The sequence below is a fragment of the Pyxicephalus adspersus genome, chromosome 9 (assembly GCF_032062135.1).
Source record: "Pyxicephalus adspersus chromosome 9, UCB_Pads_2.0, whole genome shotgun sequence".
Classification (NCBI taxonomy): domain Eukaryota; kingdom Metazoa; phylum Chordata; class Amphibia; order Anura; family Pyxicephalidae; genus Pyxicephalus; species Pyxicephalus adspersus.
In genome coordinates this window covers 56,798,856-56,818,360 of record NC_092866.1, presented here as the reverse complement: position 1 = coordinate 56,818,360, position 19,505 = coordinate 56,798,856, and the positions used below count along the sequence as shown (strand labels likewise).

The following is a 19,505-nucleotide window of genomic DNA, read 5'->3' as shown; positions in this document are numbered from 1 at the left end:
GTGAAAGTACAGCATGCAGGGTAATGGGACTAATCAATTTCAGCACAAGAAGGACATAACCATCTACAAGTGTTCAAAAAGACAGGTAAGCTAGAGATTTGGATTTGAAAGCTTGCATTGGGTGTAATGATCTAAGACTGGATATTTAGATATTTGCATGAGCCCAGCAGTGACAGGTTGTCTTTAAACCAGTTGCTATGTAGAAACAAAAAAAAAACAGCTTCTGCCAGATAACAGCCCGCCATTTCATTCTGAGTGTCACATTCTGAAGATTTGCAATTACTTTGTACGGCTTTGATAGGATATCTTAGGAAAAAATCCTTTTCTCATTAACTTCCATCCGCCCACTCTGGGGCTGACAATTTTAATATTGAGATAATTCACAAGCAGTTTATGTATCTCAGTCTTCAGCGGTTTTGAATCTCCGCATCGGGCTGGCTCATTGTATAGACTCAGGTGGTGAGCCTGGAAATGCCGTTGAGCTCCAGAAGTGCTCCTTTTGTCTGCCAAGAAATGAAATGTAAATTACCTCCAAGGCGCCATGGTGCCCACAATGCGCTCAGTGTACGCAGCCAGGCCCCGCGCTCCGCACCAAGTTCATTCGCCTGCCTTGTGAGAGCAGACTTTGATTAAATGAGGGTATTGAGAGAATCTCCTAGGTAATACTCGCATCTGTCTCATTGTAGGTGTAGAATAGAATGTTTGGACTGGATCTAATGAGAAAAATATATTAAAAGATACAACACAATCTGTCTTCTCTTGGTTAATGTCAAGATATAGGAAAGCTGAATTTACCCGCCTAAGCTGACCCCCTGGATGATAGAAGTATGCTGCTGAAGGCTCAACTATGGTCCGATGTGCTCCCATTTTGTGCACATGGCTGCGGCCGACCATGGCAGTTCCAAAAACCAAAAAGTCACTTTTGGCCGTGCAGTTGATTTTTCTCCTCTGAAGAAAGAACTGCACCGCTGGTATAACTGCATGCAGTAATGTTTGCTGCTCTCAGGTACATAGCAGAAGTTTGCTTTGCATCCAGAAGCAGCGAACCACAATATTTTCCACTGCAGGTATGACGGGCCTAAAAGTTTTAGAAAAATTAGGTAGAAATAAAAATTTTGCAAATAGGTTTACTTCAACAATAAACAGTAAATGCCGTTTTAGCTGGGCGCACCACCCGGCACACATCGGTAACCACCTGGCTGTTTTAGCTGGGTCTCAATACAGGGACCGCCACCGGCCTACAATTTCATCCCACCCAGCTTAAAAAAAAATTTGGGGATCAACATTGGGATAGCTCTGCATCAGTTCTACACAATCTCAGAAATGATTGATTGCAGCCCCCTACATCGTTAAAGTCAGAAGTTTAGAACACCAACCAGGCAAGCTGTAAATTTTAGAACTGGGTCAGCTATGGCATCTTAAAATCTCTCAGTATAGGTCCACTTAAATTCAATAGGAAAAAAAATCTCTCCTGTACTGGCAGACAGGGCTGATGCATATTATTGAATGTCAGCTTTAATGATAAGCAGAGTTCAGAAAGGTTAGAACCTCAGTGTATGCAGTATATTGGTCTATGCCTGTAGAAAGCAGCTTCCGTTTTTTTTCCCAGTCTTTAACTAAAAAGTACGGTAAGCGACGGTATGTGATTGTGGCATGTACTTACCTCTTTCAAGTGCCTTGCAATGATACCAGGGTGAAGGAACTTGTCACTGCTCATTTTCCCCAGGTGCCATCTTTGCTGCTGAGTCCACCATAATCCTCTTTGGCCATTGGAAAGGCAATGAATATGCAACATTGGGATCCACACAGGAGTTACGTTGCCCCTGGCATCCAAGTCTCATTTTGGTGGTGCCATGAGCACTGCTGGGATCTACACAACATGTCACATGGTCCATGTTGTGTAGATCCTAGCGAAAATACCACAAAATATACCTCTTGGGGGTCTTTTTTGGTTTTTGAATTTAGTTCCACTTTAACATGCTTCTCTCATGATGTTCTTTAAAGGACTCCTGTGACAACAGAAATATGGAAATTGCCATTGTCAACTTGGTGTTAAATGTGGAGTCATTGTGTTTGTCTTCATTAGATTCCCTTTCATCCAAATAGAAAACACTGACTGTCTTAAACAACCTCCCTGTTCACCTATCCAGTAATGCATCGGCCAGCTCCTCCAGGGCAGGCATGTTAAACGCGCATGCTGAACCCCAGAAAAAAGTATTTCTTTATGACAGTCTGCAGTGACTTGGCTTCTCTTTGGGTAAGGCGGAGGTAATTAAATTTTCAGAAGTAATTTTCTTTGTTTCAGCTTTGTGTGGCTTTATGCTGAAACAAAGCACTTTGCAACTTGCATATTTTAATGTCCCTGTCACACCTGCTTTTTCATAATTCCTAGTAATAAATGCAGAAATAAGTAGACCTTGGGGCTCATTTGCACTTTAGCTGGTGAATGGGTGCCCTGTGCTATGCTCCTGCCAGCTGTGAGCATTCATTGTGCTAGCTGAAGAATTGCATTGAAAGAGGGAGGACGTAGGCTACAGAAAACATGTCGCTGTTTCATGCGAGGACAAGTGACTTGATTTTAGTTGCAGGGCTTGCGGTATGTCTACTTAGAATAATGAACGGATGTGTCTAATGAAATGGTGAACGAGTGTATATCAACCCTGCCAGTATTATTATTAATAAACAGGATTTATATGGCGCCAACATATTACGCAGCGCTGTACAATAAATAGGGTATAATAATAAAACAGCTGGTATTAGGTATAAATTACAGGCATTTAGAGATGCCTACACATACTTGCACCAACCTCTTTGTCACACCAATAAGACGAAATGCAGAGTTTCACTGCACAGCAAAGCTCCGATACTTACCAAATGTGCCAATGCCTCCCACTCCCCTCCTATGCGTTACCACCTGCCTATCTCTATGGCCGGCTGTCTCATTAACCAATACCAATGTGCAAAAGACAGGAAAAGGTGGGCATGATCCAAAAATAATGGAAGGCAGCGACCTGAAAGCTCACAACCTGCATTGTGCAAAATTACATAATTTAATAAAACACGTTGGCTCCTGAAAAAACTCCACCTGGAGCAAACTGGTGTCCATGGGGGGTGCATGGCCTGGTTTAGTAACACTGAGGTTATGGCTGCTCATTGAACACAATGCAAAATATTTAAAATCAGAATTTTGAAACAAATCGCTATATCAAGCATCACTCAAACACAGCTTTGGAAAGATGGTTTTCATTGTACATATAAATTGGTTGTACAGTCTACAAGCATCTCTTGTTTGAATGAACAAGGCACTTTGCAAAACAGTTTCAATATTGTACATTAAAGAGACAACACAACAGCAGTGTAAAATCTAGGACGCAGCAGTTTTGTGGGTCGAACCAGAATTCCTCCTCCTCAATTCACTAGGAGCTAGTGACATCATTGAGGAGGAATTTAGGTTCAGATAAGATGGCTGACTACTTTATAACAGGTAAACTTAGAGGGGGTTGTGCCAGGATGAATACTCACTTTTGCTCCTGAGATTTTGTGTGTCTGCAAAACACCACGTGTGTAGAAGTGTATAGAATTTCTATGCTGGCTTCTATATATGGTGTTTAAACTGCAAACTCTACAAGAAATAAACACAGAATAATCAGGATATCTTGATTCTGAGTCTTGAAGCTAAAAAAGTTTCATTGAAATATATTCCTTAAAAGCCATAAAGGATATAAATCCACTTTGGGTACACCAATTCCCTGTAAAAGGTGCTGTGCTGCTTATAGTTATTAAAAAGCCATGGAAGGGACCCAGCAGCTTCATCCACAACTGGCCGCATGCAAAAAAAGCAGCGGGGGCGGATACAAGACCAGTCACTCCGCACAAGATAAGAGAGCAGCAGTGACCAGTCCTAATTCCAAGAACTTTTATCCTGCACAGATGTGGAAGAAATGCAGAGACCCCACCAAGATTTAAGCACATAGGTTACATCGTACATCTGCATTCAGGGATGGCAAAGTTTTGTGCCCATCAAGTGTTTTTACAGCTTAAGAAGTGTCCAGACTTTAAACCAACTACACTTGGACCACAAAAGCCACAGCATGTGAGATTCAGATTGTAGAAAACAGAATCATGCAGAAGGAAGTTGCAGTCCTGCACCCAGGCATGAACTCGCTGCGGAGGTTAACACAAGACTCAAGATACATGTATTCAGCATTCTGTATTAAGGACTCCCCATCTTTATAACATGACGTCCCTCCCCCTGGTGGTGTCAAAACTGCAGATTATATGCTCTCACTCGAAGGAGGGATCACAGCGTCACCCAGTGGCCGGCTCCACCTATACAGCAGTCACAGAGCATATAAACAGGATTTAATCAATCATCAGGAGGACCTATAAAAAAGGCCTACCATGATTATTCATAAATGGACGAGGGTATGCTCAGTGGGAGTGCCATTTGAGCATAGGTCATGACTGTCCCCTATACATTTTGATCATGTGAACGTCTAGGCATTTGCAATAGTAACTCACATCTGAGAATGATGTGGAGCTGTAAAACAATCAGTTGATATGGGAGTCTTTAATACAGTACAGGTCCACTTAGTTGGTCCAGTAGATGGTCAATGGTTGATTTGAATTCTTTTTAAAAGGTTGCAATTACATATTATACCTACACAAGAAAAACTTCATATTGGGACTAAGCAACCTGTAATCTGCCATCTGTGATAGAATTACAAATTCCAGTAAGTCTGGACAGGCTGAGTCTTACAGCTCCATCATGGATGGCTTGCCATGGCTTCTTTTTTTTGCCCACATAGCAATCATGAAGACAGTGAGTTGGGTGATGAGCTAATGTGCCAACTTTCCATTGAAACGTCATTATTATCAAGCATAAAAATATTACTCGTCAGGAAAGTCATTAGTACATATTATAGCCAAATCAAAGAGAAGACCACAAAATGTCACAATCTGGTATTATTCAGTCCACAATAATCTTCATGAGCCTCCGTTTTGCTCTTTCACTGTCTGCTGTGGAACATGGCGGCTCTTCAGTCGGCATCATGTTTCATAAGGCTCTATAGGATGTGCATTTACTTTCCACTGTGTGAAAAGACGAACGTAGCTTTTATAAAAACACAAAAAAGATATTAATGGTGGATTTCCTTAGGGTTTAGCTACATAGCAGTGCAATAAAGCACTAATATAACTCACACAGGCTGGTCTGAGTTCCTTGTTACCAGACAAGTAAATCAATAAAATTGCTGGAAAGTCCAGCTATCTGGCGAAAAGCCAATAATAAAACAACCGGACGGGTACTACTGTATGTGCCAAAGCCAGTGGCCAATGCAGCTGGGACAACCTAATAATTTTACAGGAAAAGACAAACTGAGGATCTAGGGCTCCTTACATGAATTGCCCTATTGTGGTGATACCTACTTGAACCCCAATGCACCTAAGGAGCGGTAAACCACAATCTTTGGCAGTGCACTGCATTAGAAATAGAAGGTTATGTGCTTTTTTTGGGGCACATTAGGGTTCGGTGTAACAAATTCCTAGACAACTGCTGGCTGCTTACTTACAAGTACTCTATCAATAAACAAAATAGACACCAATGGCAATCAAGGAAATTATATTTATTAAGGGGATCTGTCCTGAGAGCAACAGAAGAGCTGCCATTGCTTAACTCTCTCTCTGGAAATGCTAGCTGCCTGAGTGTCTATTCTTTATATAGGGATCATATTTCTACTATGACAAGTGAAACTTTCGGCATATATATAAGAAAACACCAGATAGGCTTTGTTTTTCTAAAAAGGCTTTCCATACATTTCGGAGTTTGTCTGTGGGAACATGTGGCCATTAAGCCAAAAGAGCATTCATGAGGTCAGGTACTTGGATTAGAAGACCTAGCTTGTCATCGGCAATTCAATTCATATCAAAGGTGTCCAGTAGGGTTGAGGTCAGGGCTCTGTGCAGGCCACTTGGGTTCCTTCATGTCAAATTCATTAAATCATGACTCATGGTGCCGGCTTTGTACACTGGGGTACTGTTACACATCAACAGGAAATGCTCTTCCCCTACCTATTGCCATATAGTGTAGGTGTGATGGCCAGGTGTTCACAAACATTTGGCTATATAAGGTATTTTGCCTGTTTGGTCAAAGTTCTGTTTGAAATCTTTGAATCTGCATTCAGGGTTGTACTTAAGACTTATGATAAAGTTGATTTAAGGTTTTATAGGTTGCATAAAAAATACAATCTGTCTGTGCTCCACAGCTCTATTATTTTCTGTAGCAGGAGTGGCCCCAGAGGATTATGGGAACATCAATTGATGGCTTTGTACAGCAAGACAGTATTATTGACTGCTCTCCTTATTCTGTACTTCCTATTGTTCTAAACGCTTCAAGGCTCCGACATTTGTATTAGTTCGAGCAGTCTGAGCGTCTCAGAGCGTTAATATTAATTTGCCTTTCTTTTTTTGCTCACATCTCATTTTTTTCCTTCCCCTTTCAAACTAGGCATCTCTGCCTTTGTGCATGTATGATCATTTTGACTACTCACATCTTTATCCAAATAATGTTCCAGAGCTTCAAAAGGAAAAAAGAAAAAAAAACACATGAAGGCTGCCATCGACCGAAGAGGTTCAAAGGGAACTGGTGACAAAGATTCTATGATGGGTTTTCTGTGATCTCAAAGCTCCTCCCCATTTTTTTTGAACAAGCTTGATATTGCAAGGTAGCCGAAATAATCAACTTTGGAGGTGTAATTTATTGTTTTTTTTTTTTTACTTGAAGGAAAAATTACTTTTCACATCAGGGACACAGTCCATCTTCTAATGCTGAGAATATGTGCTACCACAAGGATAATGGACACTAGACAGAAGGGGCAGAATGATGCCCATATAAACCAGGCCTAAACCTAAAAAAATATATATATAAGCAGCTGTTGGCAGTGTAATGGATATTGAAGTCCCTGGACTCTCAGACCCCGTGCAGACCAGTGGTGCTGTGAAGCCTGAGCTATGAGGCCATTGCCATCAAGAGTAATCTGGCTGCCCCAGATAAACCTGGGAGAATGGACTCCCTGTTTGTCACTCCAGAAGATCCATTTACGGGATCTCTAGCATTCAGTTCACCCATTTTTTGATGGATTCACCTGTCCACTTGCTAGGTTGATTTTCCTAATAGACTGGAGCTTCCATTTCTTGACACTGCCTACTCTACTTGGTTGTGAAGGAACCCTGGGCCTTTCTGCACCAGACATGCAAGATAGCTCATCTCATCCATGGATGTTCCCAGCCCAGCCTTAGATGTAATGTTCTACAAGTAACAGTGTGATATGGTCACATATTAAAGATTCCCCAGAGAGTTCAGCAAGAATGCTGGGAGAAAAATGAAATCCTTTATCCAGTAGTTATGTCAACTGGACAGTGAATTATTGTCACTGAAGTCAAACAAATTGGCTCTTTATGCTGTCCCTTCAACGTCTGGGCATTTGCAATAGTAACTAACATCTGAGAATGATGTGGAGCTGCAGAACAATCAGTTGATTTGGGAGTCTTTAATAAAGTACAGGTCTACTTTAATGCAATCTTGTTCTGCATTCCAGTAGATGGTCAATGGTTGATTTGAATTCTTTTTAAAACGTTTGGCTCTTTATGCTGTCCCTTCATCTCCAAGTCTTAGATTTGCTGTAGGGGAGATTACAAGAATCTGATTCAGGCACTTACATTAGTCACTTTTATAAGTACACAATTATTATTCTAATTAAAACATGTCTGCATGAATTGGTGTCTTTTTAAGTATGCCTTGAATTCAACTTTACCATAAACAAGTTTTACTGCATTTACTGCATGTGCATTAAAGTGATTACAAACGCACATACCAAGAAAGGTAAACTCACAAATATCGCCTTCTAATATCTATGTAAAACTGGCCATGAACAGATTTTTTTTTAAATTGTATTCCATAGCCATATCGGAACCAAGCAGTCACTAAACAGACAAGAGAGAAAAGTCATTATTCTGGTGTCTTATTGCTTCAGGAAGAATCTGTGGTAGTGAAAAATATATATATATCAAATACAAAGTAAACAAAAAAGGAATCTAAAAAAATATACATCTGGATTCTATAAAAATAGGAGGAATATTTGCTAGTAACAAGGTATCACAGACCAACCCATGATGGAGGAAGGCTGGGTACACATGGGTGCCAGGGGGTTCTGCTCATAAAAACAAGTTCTGCTGAGATTAATTTGTCTGGTCAGAGCAGACAGGGCACTCGTGTGTGTGTGTAATCAGTAACTTGTGTCTCTATCCATCTTCTGGGTCCAGATAGCCCACTGACAGCATCAGGAATGGACGCCCAGCTTCCTGTAATGCCTGTGTGAACTTAACCATATAAAGTCCATTCTGTAACTCAGACCTCCAACACTGTGCTTTGTTGAGCCTCACTGGCTGTCTGGACTGATTCCGGTGCTTCGGCAGGGCTGCCAGAATCCCACGTACTGCTGGTAGTGTCCATAGCGTTTCCTGTGGAACCTGCACTGTTAATGCTGCCTGTGCGGGAGCGGTATGGAGGCAGCTCTGTCTGACTGTAAGATTCAATGTCAGAGGGATATGGAGGAGGCGGAAGAGAGAACCAAGGTGGAGGGGAGCTGAAAGAAGAAACAACATTTCATTTAGAACAGTACTATTACAAAAAATCAAAGTACATAAAAGTTTGAGGCAAGTACATGAAAATACCCTTTTGTATGTTTATACAGACCTCTAAAATCAATTCTTATTTTTTCCAAACCTGTGCTTTTATATTGAGATTCCACAAAAGGGGTTTAGAAAAGAACAGCTCCAGGCAACTACATAAAAGGTAAATTCACATATTTTTTTTCCAATTCAGTTACAAGAAGTCTATCTTTACACATCAGTTGTACAGACGCTTGTATAGGGAGAGCCAATTCTGTACACCAACAGGCAGAAACGGGACACATACCTATTTAGGCATCAATATCTCGATGCTCCATGCTTATTGTGTTGGACTGCTTGCAGGATTAGAAGGGCACAAACCTTATTAAGGGTTAGTTTTGGGGCTTAAATTAAATTTTACTATGTTAGGGAGGAAAAGATTTGCTTAAAGAGGCACATCAGCAAAGATGCACAGTATACTTGCGGACTATGACACAGACTTACCTGTGTGCAACCACACTCCTACGACCAGGACCCGTTATCGCCTCATCAGGGGAAGCTGCCATCCTCATCGCTGGCTCCACAGCAGAATTTTGAGAAAAGGACGATCCTCTTCGGCTATTGGATGGCAACTGATAATGTAACACCTGCACAGTGCAGGATTTACATTGTCTCTGGTAGCTAATTCTGTGCGTGGCAACACTGCCCACAGAGCCAAACACTACAATACAAGGCACATGCACCATACAGTGTAGAGCTTTAATAGAAAGCCACCCAAGGCCAGGGCTATATATATATATATATATATATATATATTTTTTAATTTTTTTTTTTTGCATTGCATGTCCTTTTGGTCAATTAGCACTACCTCCTGGTGCCTTTTGGGTTTTTGAGTTTAGCTCCAATTTACATGTTGAGGAGTAGTAAGTGATCACAGAATGCTTATGAGGGTTTATTATTAGGAAGGAGGTCAAGAGTAAATTGCATATATTGGGACAGAGTTAAGGATACATCACTGACTAGCTTCACTGTGCTACCAGTGCCTGGAACCTTAGCTGAAAACTACCAGTGCTAGGATTCTGCTGCAAGAAACACATTTATTAGAAATGAGAGGTATTTAGAGCACTGATATGGAGTTCCAGCATATATCACCTCACTACAGTAGTCAAAAAAGACCACCTCTAGAAGATTTGGAGTTTTCTGAGTACCAGGTGGAGCCAGAAGTTGTTTGTTTCCTTAGTTAACTGGATTTAAATGTTCAGTAATTCATATAATTATTGTGGCCACACATAAAAAAATAAATTTTGCCTTAAAAATAAGCTTTACACACTTGTCCATTATAACCCTACATGAGGTCTAAAGCACATTTTTGAGCCCCTGTTTAAAGTGTTCAAAGAAAAACAAAACAAAAAAAAAACACTTTGAAATTGAATAATAAGAATACATACAATAAATAAATAATAAACTCACTTGTGGTCCAGCACAGCCTCACTGTACGATGGTGGAGACTCGATACTGACTGGAGGCTGGTACCCCTCACTGGACATGTACTGCACACCGTTATTGACGTTGTAGGTGACTCTGCAATTGTGTGGATGATCCAACACCACCAGTCTTGACAGTAGTAGTGGGTGTTGGAGCCGATGAACTGGAAGACTCATCAGGTTTGTGCGTTTCCTTTGATGGTGCAAGACCAGAGCCAGCAGTGCCACTACCAACACAAAGATGACGGAGCTGCCGATGATGGTGTACGTGATGCTTGGGTAATATAGGAGATGACTTTCCGAGGACACAAAGTCTTTCTTACTGCCGCTCTCTGTGGACAGAATAAGGTGACAATCAGAACAGGAGTTCATAACACTAAAGATGCAATGTGTGCTAATATACGCCTGTAAGGATTGTACATTGTTATGACTTAATTTTTTTAAAGATTTTTGTACAATTTCCATTCATTACAGTACTACTAAATATCACAATTATTGAAAAAAAAACTTGTAAGAGCAAACTTATCAACGAAATTTATTCCAAACTCTTATAGATAGTACAAAATCAGAAGTTTAGTGAGCATGTCACCTTCAAGAAAACAAAACCTAATAGGAGCCAAACTTTTAAACACACATGGCTTTAATAAATGATTCTTTCCTTGTATGACTGGAAATGCTTTTAAACAAAGCTGTATCTGTTTTTGAAGATTCACTTGAGTGGATCTTTTCCCAAATGGAAGGACGCTGACAGTTAAGCTGGTGCATGAAATTTAAAACACAAGCACCGAGTAAAATCAGTACTTGTTTGTATTCAGCTTGGAGTAGTCAGGGACAAAATACTGGACACACAAAAAAAATGAAGTATATTTAAAGCCATTTATTTTTTTTCTTAGACAGAATAGGACAAACCAAATCAGCTGTTTTCTTTGTCTATTTGAAGAATATGCTTCATGTCCCAGAGACACAACAACTAGTAACTGGAAATCTCTCCCAAATGAAGTACAATATTCTCAGATAGAGGTCACTGGAATAGGAAGGCTGCAAGATGTCCATTCTATTCTTGTGACAATAATACAATTTTGGATTTCCCATCTTTTTTTCATCTGCAAACAGATAAGTGTCATTTGCAGAAATAAAAAGGGAATGGAGTAGTTGGGATACAGACAACAATAAATCCATAACAGGTTTTAACACTTTTACCATTTAGCCACAACTAAACAAAAATAGTTGTATTGGTGTTGGTAACATCAAAAGGGGATTGTGAAAGCAAATGTAGTCAGGTAGCTAAACAAGCAGCCTTTCCCAAGCTTCCTTTGGAGGTAGTTAGGGGTTCCTTATGCAATTTCTGCCTTTCAGTTAAGTAACTCTCTACATGAATGACCTTTTATCTATCTGTAAAGTTCTTCTCAATCAGTAACAATTGGAACCTTGTTCTTTCAGACCATCAATGTGCGAGGATCTGTCTCCACTGACCTTCAATGTAAAAGGGCTCTTCACACTCACCAAAGGTAGAAGGTCATTCTTCACTGGACTATCAAAGTTAAACATTACACCGTCCACCAATATAGGAGGACCCTTATCTGTGACCTCCAATATAAGAGGACCCTTCTCTGTGACCTCAAATATAAGAGGACCCTTCTCTGTGACCTCCAATATAAGAGGATCCTTCTCCACTGACCACTATTATAAAAGAACCCTTCTCTTTGACCTCCAATAAAAGAGTACCCTTCTCTGTGACCTCCAATAGAAGAGGACCCTTTCCTATCAACCGCCAATAAAAGAGGACCCTTCTCTATCGACCGCCAATAAAAGAAAACTCTTCTCTATCAACCATCAATATAAGAGGACCCTTCTTCACTGACCACCTATGTATGAGTGCCTTTCTCCACTGAATACCAATGTAAATTACTAAATTTTCACAGCCTGTATTGTCTTAAGGCCTTTATTATTGTTATATTTTGAAGTCAATAATACATTTTGTCAACATAATTACTCCAAGGTGTCAAATACATCAAGCAACCCATATTCCTTTTTTTTTAAATTTATTCTGTTATATCAACCTTTTGTCCAAGCTAATATAATGTGGTCTGTAGGTATAGTATTCATTGGCAGGAGTTCCTTGAGACCTGAAAGTTATTTCAAGGTTCCCCCCATCTTAAAACCAAATATGGGCTGCTACCTTTGAAAGCTCAGGATGCCATGTTGGGCCCAGTAATTCATTTTGAACCCCAAAAGAGGACACACATACATGAAGCAACAAAAATAAGAGTCAAAGAGATCCCAAAGTGTGCGTTTGTACCTTGCAGCCTATGTCCATAAATATCCCGAGCTTTAATGAAAAGACTACCGTTTTGTTACAAAGCAGCAGATTGTTTATTTCTATTTGTCCGTTTTTCTGCTCCTCGGCGGAAGATGTGACAGTTGAGCGGTAAATTGTGTCCGAGTCTTCCTCTATAGAGAGAGCCGCCATCTGTTTGCTGGCATTTTGCTGCTAGGTTGAAAGTCTGATTTGCAGTCCCAAATTTTCAAAGCAATAAAACATGGATTAAACACAGGCTGGCATTGTGAGCTCGGCAGGTACAATGTCACAAGAGCGATTTGTGCACTGCATAATTAGAGCCATCTTGGTTTGATCGCCTGGGCTGTGCGATGATAAAGCAAGTTTCCTTATACTTCTGTCTTTCATACCCCTTGACTTTATGAGAGGGAGAAGAGAAACCGTATAGTACAAAAAAACATTTTAGTTGAAAGACATTCCCTAGACACATCCCTGCTCACATTTCTATTTCATAAAGTAAATCCATCTGTATTTCATAAAAATCATTTACCAACAAATCACAATTGTTGATAATGAAAAAAAAAAAACAACACCACAAAATGCCATCACAAATGTTTTTTAAATAAACATGTATGCTTTAATTCCATCCTATCCTCAACCTTGAAAAAATGTTTATAATTGGCACAGAAAAAAATTCTAAATATTTGCAGCATTTTTTTTAAATTGACTGGTAATGTGCCTGTGCAAGTGGAGCCTATTCCCTCTTTGCACAATAAGTTATTCTTGGTCAACGAGCTCTGGCTTTCCCATTGGTGCAATGCTATGATGGACAACTACATTGGCCAACAAGTATGAGCAGGAGGTTTCATGAGCTCTCAGCATATGATGGCAGCAGGGGATTTAGGGGGTTCCAGCATGACTGAGCAGATTGTAAATTAAGTAAGGGAGGTAAAGTGTAGTCCCATCCCCTTAGCCTGTTAATGTGACTATGTTCACACTGGCCATGGGGTTGCGGGACATTTGCAGAAAAACTGCTGCCTCTCAGGGGACGCTACTTTCCTGGTGGCAGATCTATTAGGAATGAATGGGGGCAGCACTAACGCTGCTCACTGCTGCCAACTGTCAAATGTGCAGATGCCGTTTTTGTGTGTAGATTAGGGTCACAGATCCTAAGAGTGTTAAATAGGACATGACTGATATTAATAAACAAATTGTACTTACTGTTATGTAAATATACAATTGTCAAGAAGGTTTATGACTTTTAATACAACTTCTCTGCACTTTCCACTCAGTTTAGCCCATTTATTTGAGGGGGTTGCCTATTTCACGACTAAAAATTATGCCAGCAATGTGTTTTTTATACATCTGCACTGCAACCCACAGTACATGTGATATGCACGAGGGACAGAAAACAGATACACATCTAATTCACTAATGTTTTTATTAAATTCATTGATTTCCTGGCAGTGGGGGGCATAAAGACATACAATTCATTGATATACCTTTTATTAACTGGTTCTAAATTGGCAACAATGCTGACATCTTATTGATTCCCTGCCATCAGGGGGGGTATAATCGGGATATGGGGGTGTATAAGCGGGATATGGTGTCGTCCCATCATGGGGGAGGACTCAGTCAGTGAAAAGTTATGAAGATTGCATTACATTGCTAAACTGAATGGAAGGGTAGATGTGTCTTTTATAAATGATATAATATATATACAAAAGTACCCTTGTAAGTGTTTTCTTCTATAAGTGGAAGTTTTCTCTTTAATGAATGACTTGTTTTTCCAAGCAATAAAGCTTTTTTACTTTTTCACATGGTATTTTGTATTGGCTTGGCTTGGCTTGAGAAAAACTCAAAGTAACGCAGCTTGCCTAATAGGCTGTTTGGAAAGAATTCAGCTGATGGAATGGATACTTTGAAAAAAAAAATTGGGCCAAGTATTTAACAACCCGGCGATTCAATGTCCGAGATAAGCATTTGCTGGATTTGGCACAGCTCCTTATTTAGAGTACAGAATGAATCCTCCATCGCAGCCTCAGAGAGAAATAACATCATCAGATCTGCCAAATCCTCAGTTTCGGGGGCGATAATGATTTTGGAGAAAAATATAAACACAGACATAATGAAGGTGAATGGGCAGGCTGCTCTGTCTTGCAGAAAGAACGGCACAGTCAGCCCCGCGTGGCTCAGCAAGTGTTTGAAACGGCGTCTGGTTTCAGTCCTCACAGGGACCTCTAGCACCGGCAAAAGAGCAGTAAAGAGAATGAGTGCAACGGCGGGGAGGAGGTGATAAAAAATCACTGCATAACACACAAAAATAGCAGGAACCCACTGCAGGTAGGACTGTCACAGTTCAGTGGGCCTCTCACATAAAACTTGACCAAAGTGAGAACTCTGGGCAAAAACTAGAATCTCTAAGATAGTCAGAGTGCAGAGAATCCTAAGCAGATGTCATGAAGACAGAATAAGGATCTCATGCCAGCTGTATTTAACGTAGATGTAAACCTTAAATGAATGACTTTTAATTGAAGAAAGCACTCTTCATAAAATACTTTTTTAGACTGTTCTCAGCTCTGCTGATCGTTTGCATGTCTACATGCACTCCAGCCTTTGTTACATGGAGTTTGTCTGGTGGGTAGGGGAATTATCCTTCAGCACATCCTAAGGTTCTCAATGAGGTTAAGATCTGGACTCCGTGGTGGCCAATCCATGGGTCAAAATGATGTCTCAGGCTCACTGAACAATCCTGGCATTGTGATCTTGGAATATGCTCGTGCCATTAGGAAGGAAAAAAAAACTTTTGGTGGAAAACCTGGCCATTTTGTAAATTCAGGTAGTCATCTGACCTAATTTTTTTTAATAACATAGCTGAACCTAGACCTGACCAAATAAAGCAACTTCAGATCATAACACTTTTATGGCCATGCAGTGTATATAGAAGGACTTAGGAGAAGCATACTAGTATTCCAACTGATAAAATTGCTATAAGAAAAATAAAAAACAGGCTTCCATTATCCACTGCAGCAAACTTCCAGCAAAGTGCTGCGGAGCAGTATCCACTGCTCCGCAGCACTGCAGCGGAGCACCTAATGAGCGATGAGGACAGTTGCTTCCCAAATGTGTGTACAAATCTGATTGGTTGCTGCAAAAATCTAATCCAATAAGGCTTTCTGTACATGACAACAAGGACCTTGCATAGAATTTTTGACAGTTTTGACAGCTCTACATCTTTAAGCAGGAAATGCTGACACCCAATGACGTCATTTCCTCTGCTAATATTTTAGATAATTTGAAAGAAAAATCAGCCTGTCATTCTCATGTACCCTCATCTGCATACATTTCCATACAGCGTTTGATTGCTTGCAGTTTCAGGGTCATCAAACACACATTCCATCATTATTTGCATGGGAATGACAAGGCCACCCTCCCTCTCTTGTCATCCCTTTTTGTCCTCCAAGAAAGACACCCTCCCCTTCCATGTCATCCTTTGATGTCCTCCGGAAGGCCACCCTCCCTCCTGTATCATTTATAGATATTCTCCAGACGGTAACCATCCCTCCCATGTCATTCTTCTATGTCCGCCAGAAAGACACCCTCCCCTTTCATGTCATCCTCAGATGTCCTCAAAAAAGTAACCTTCCCTCATCTGTCATCCTTTAATGTCCTCCAGAAGGCCACCCTCGCTCCTGTGTCATTTAGCGATGTCCTCCAGAAGGTCACCTTCTCTACCATGTCATCCTTAGATATGCTCCAGAAAGACACCTTTCCCCTTCCATGTCATTCTTGGATGTCCTCCAGAAGGTCACCCTCCCTCCTGTATCATTTATAGATGTCCTCCAGAAGGTCACTTTCCCTTCCTTGTCATCCTTAGATCTCCTCCAGAAGGCCACCCTCACATTCCCCCTGAATTCAGTCTCCCCCTGAATATCTTCTCTTGTATTCAATGCATTTATTTAGTAAATTGTATAAATTCCATCTGTTTTTTTTTCATCAGCATCTAATGCACCATTATACCATAACCCCAGGCAACAAGCCAGAAACAATTCAGAAAACTGCTAACGCTATTTAGGAAAATGTCTTAGATGCCAAAGGATATTTGGTTTACCTTGTAACATGGGTGGCTATCTCCTACATATACTTATTTATACAATCTCTTGACCTGCAGACTCTTATTTATTGACCCTGTCAGAAATCGTAACCGGATAACATCTTGTGATCTTTTGTGCTCTCCTAGCATTCCATAAAATGGTGGGTATGCCACCCTTCATCCATTTGTAGTAAAAATGCAATAAATTGTTAATTGATTTTAGTGTGTAAAAAATAAAGCCTATTTCGGTAAAATTTAAAAATAGAAGACAAAGGTTATAGAGATACCAAATATGTAAAAAATGTTGCACTTTTGCACCTGCAAAAGGTGACAAAATTTTAAATAGGCAACAGTTTAAATGACTCAAGATTAGATTTAACCTATGGTGCTGCACAATTGATGTACATCCATCCAATGTGCATTGTTTTTGATATGTTTTTAACAATTATTTTTTACTTGGCTGTATTGTCAGGTCCTTTTTATGGGTCTATAAGACCTCAATGTCTCCCCTGCCCTTTGTCTTAACAAAAAAAGGACAAAAAGTTCTCAATTTTTTATAATTTGAGCACAGCCTAGTTGTCTTGAGACAGTTGTGAATCTGGTAGAGCTCAGAGCAGAGCACTTCTGGGTTTACTGCATGGAGAAGGGATTGGGGAGAAGATCTTTGCTTAAAGCGGGCCTATCACCTAAAGGTAATCCTTTTTATGCCAAGCAAACATTAATTCTGCCATGTTAATTACTTATACTCAAAAGCCAGGAGTCCGCTGTTGAATCATAAAACAAACATGGCCACCATAAGCTCATTTTAAAACTTTTATTGCCATGATGTGTGGTAGACACAAAGGGTTCCTACATGTCAAAAAAAAGCCATACATGTCCTACAAAAGTGTTTGGCTCATTACCCATATCGAGTTTACCAACACATTAGGCAGCAAAATTTGGCCCTGGCACCTAGGTATCAATGGCCTCTGGTCACAAAGTGCTAACTACCCTTCAAAGCCCTGTCATGTAGATAACTGCTGTTTCTAGACTAGGTAAATTTCCCTTTGAATCCTGTGATGGGGGATGCAGGCAAGAGATGTAATAAATTTAAAGCATGCCCAGATAAAGGCGGTAAATGAATTCCATTTATCAACATTCAAGATTTGGATCAGCCAACTGAGGTTCTCTGGTGTATTTGTGCCCGCAGGCGGCCAGGCGCTTCCTGGTGAAAGTTAAAGACCACGCTCTGCTGGTCCCTAGTAACTAGAAAAGAGTCTCACCGACGGGAGAAGCTGTGATGTCGGGTTTCATTAAACGCTCGCTGCGCCCGTCCTTTGAATGACACAGAAAATGAGGCGAGGGTGATTAAAAAGATTAGTGCGCCGTCTCATTGCTGTCACCTAATAAAAAGCAGCTTTATACCAAGGAAATGATATTGCTTATTGCATTTTTCTGCTTACACAGGGCTCAGGAATATGAAAGGCTGCTCTCTAACTCAGCTGCGCCCTTGTAGTCATCCCGACTGGGTGACGTTAAAGAGAATCCACAAAGAAGCTTCAATTTCATTTTCTTCAATGAAGGATGGCTTCAACACAAAGGAACCATTCGAAAATAAATAAGACACAGTAATGAATGTTCACTAGATGTTCACTAGAATGTTCACTGTGTCTAGATTTTGTTTTATGCAGAATCAGAAAGTGACAGCAGCATAAAGCTTACTGATTAGCACCCTACACTTTCCATGTAAAAAATGGCTCATCACATCTAAAAAAAAAGAAAGAGGCACTTCGGCAAAAAATATTTATTCTATATCACCAGCTTCTGCCAACAATGCCAATGTGAGGTCATGAACCTTCCAACAAGAACCTGGAAATGCTCACTCCTACACTGTAGGATCTCGATGGAAAGCCCAAGACTCCATCATCCCCTTGGTGCCATGTGTAGAGGCCCGGGTGTATTTTATTTTTCTTCTCACTGTTCTGCTGCCCAAACCTCAGCCAGTGGTGTCCCACAACAGCAATCTTGGCAGCATTCAAGTGCCTCCTATACTTCCCAAGTATTTATTTCCCATAACCAGATTCTCCACATAAATACAAAAGTCATTTTTAAAGCACTGAATACTATTTCAAATAATAGAATGAAACTAAACAAGGGAGAATGTGATCTTTAAAAAGTTTTATAATTGAAGGTCAGAAGAAAGGGAAAATTGCAATGAAGTGAAAAGCTAACATATTATTAAAACCATAATTATAATTCAAAACAGAGATTTTATTTCCGAGTGTCCTTCCAATGGTAACCTAGAAAGACACCCCTGGGTACTAGAAGGAGAACAATGATGCAGCACATTTTGAGTCACATTGTGCTGATAGAAGGAATTTAAAGGGGAATAGATACCCAGAACCTCAAAAGCCTACACAGAACAGGAGCCACGGTCCCTGCACTCACAAAATATGAATTCATGTTCCACAACAAAAGTCCTAAAAAACCATTCAAATGCAGCACAATTATTAGGTACCTTCCCTAGCCCCTACTAACCAGTGGGAAAGCGGAGTACATTTGTATGGGAAAGAGGGTGGCCCCCGCCAAAAAGGGTCCAAGAGCCAATTTGTGTTGTGACCCCTTGTTTAATTAAAGTCCTTCTATGTCCCTTATGATGTGTGGTCACGTCCCACATTTTGGGAGCCACTGATTTAGGTATAATTTAGCACTTTTACATGTGAGGAGAACTAATGAACAACTGGAAATTGCAGTTTATATAAAAAAAGATCAAACTAGAAACATTTTTTTTTTATGTTTATATTAACCACAAACTGAGAAGCAATATTCTAAAAATTTACGTAGCGGGACCTGATAAGCTCTTGCGGATTAAAAAAACTGAAGGTGCCTTGGCAACGTCACAAAATACCACCCATTGTCCATCCACCCATACCAATTTATTATCAGTTCCATTATAAATAGAATGCAAAACTTAACTTTTTAACTGGGCTGAACAGAACTGTGG

The 19,505-nt window shown here is 40.2% G+C and overlaps 1 protein-coding gene across 3 annotated transcripts in view; it reads right to left on the bottom strand.

Moving 5' to 3' along the window:
- Positions 1–3,227: 3,227 nt before the first annotated feature.
- LDLRAD3 (low density lipoprotein receptor class A domain containing 3) overlaps positions 3,228–19,505 on the bottom strand; it is a 104,240-nt gene continuing 87,962 nt past the window's right edge. For all 3 annotated transcript variants that reach the window (XM_072422133.1, XM_072422134.1, XM_072422135.1), the window contains 2 exons: positions 10,138–10,483; positions 3,228–8,642 (listed from right to left, as the gene is read on the bottom strand). In XM_072422133.1, the coding sequence (XP_072278234.1) occupies positions 8,405–8,642; positions 10,138–10,483 (584 nt within the window). In that variant the 3' untranslated portion in view covers positions 3,228–8,404. The remainder of the gene's footprint in view (positions 8,643–10,137; positions 10,484–19,505) is intronic.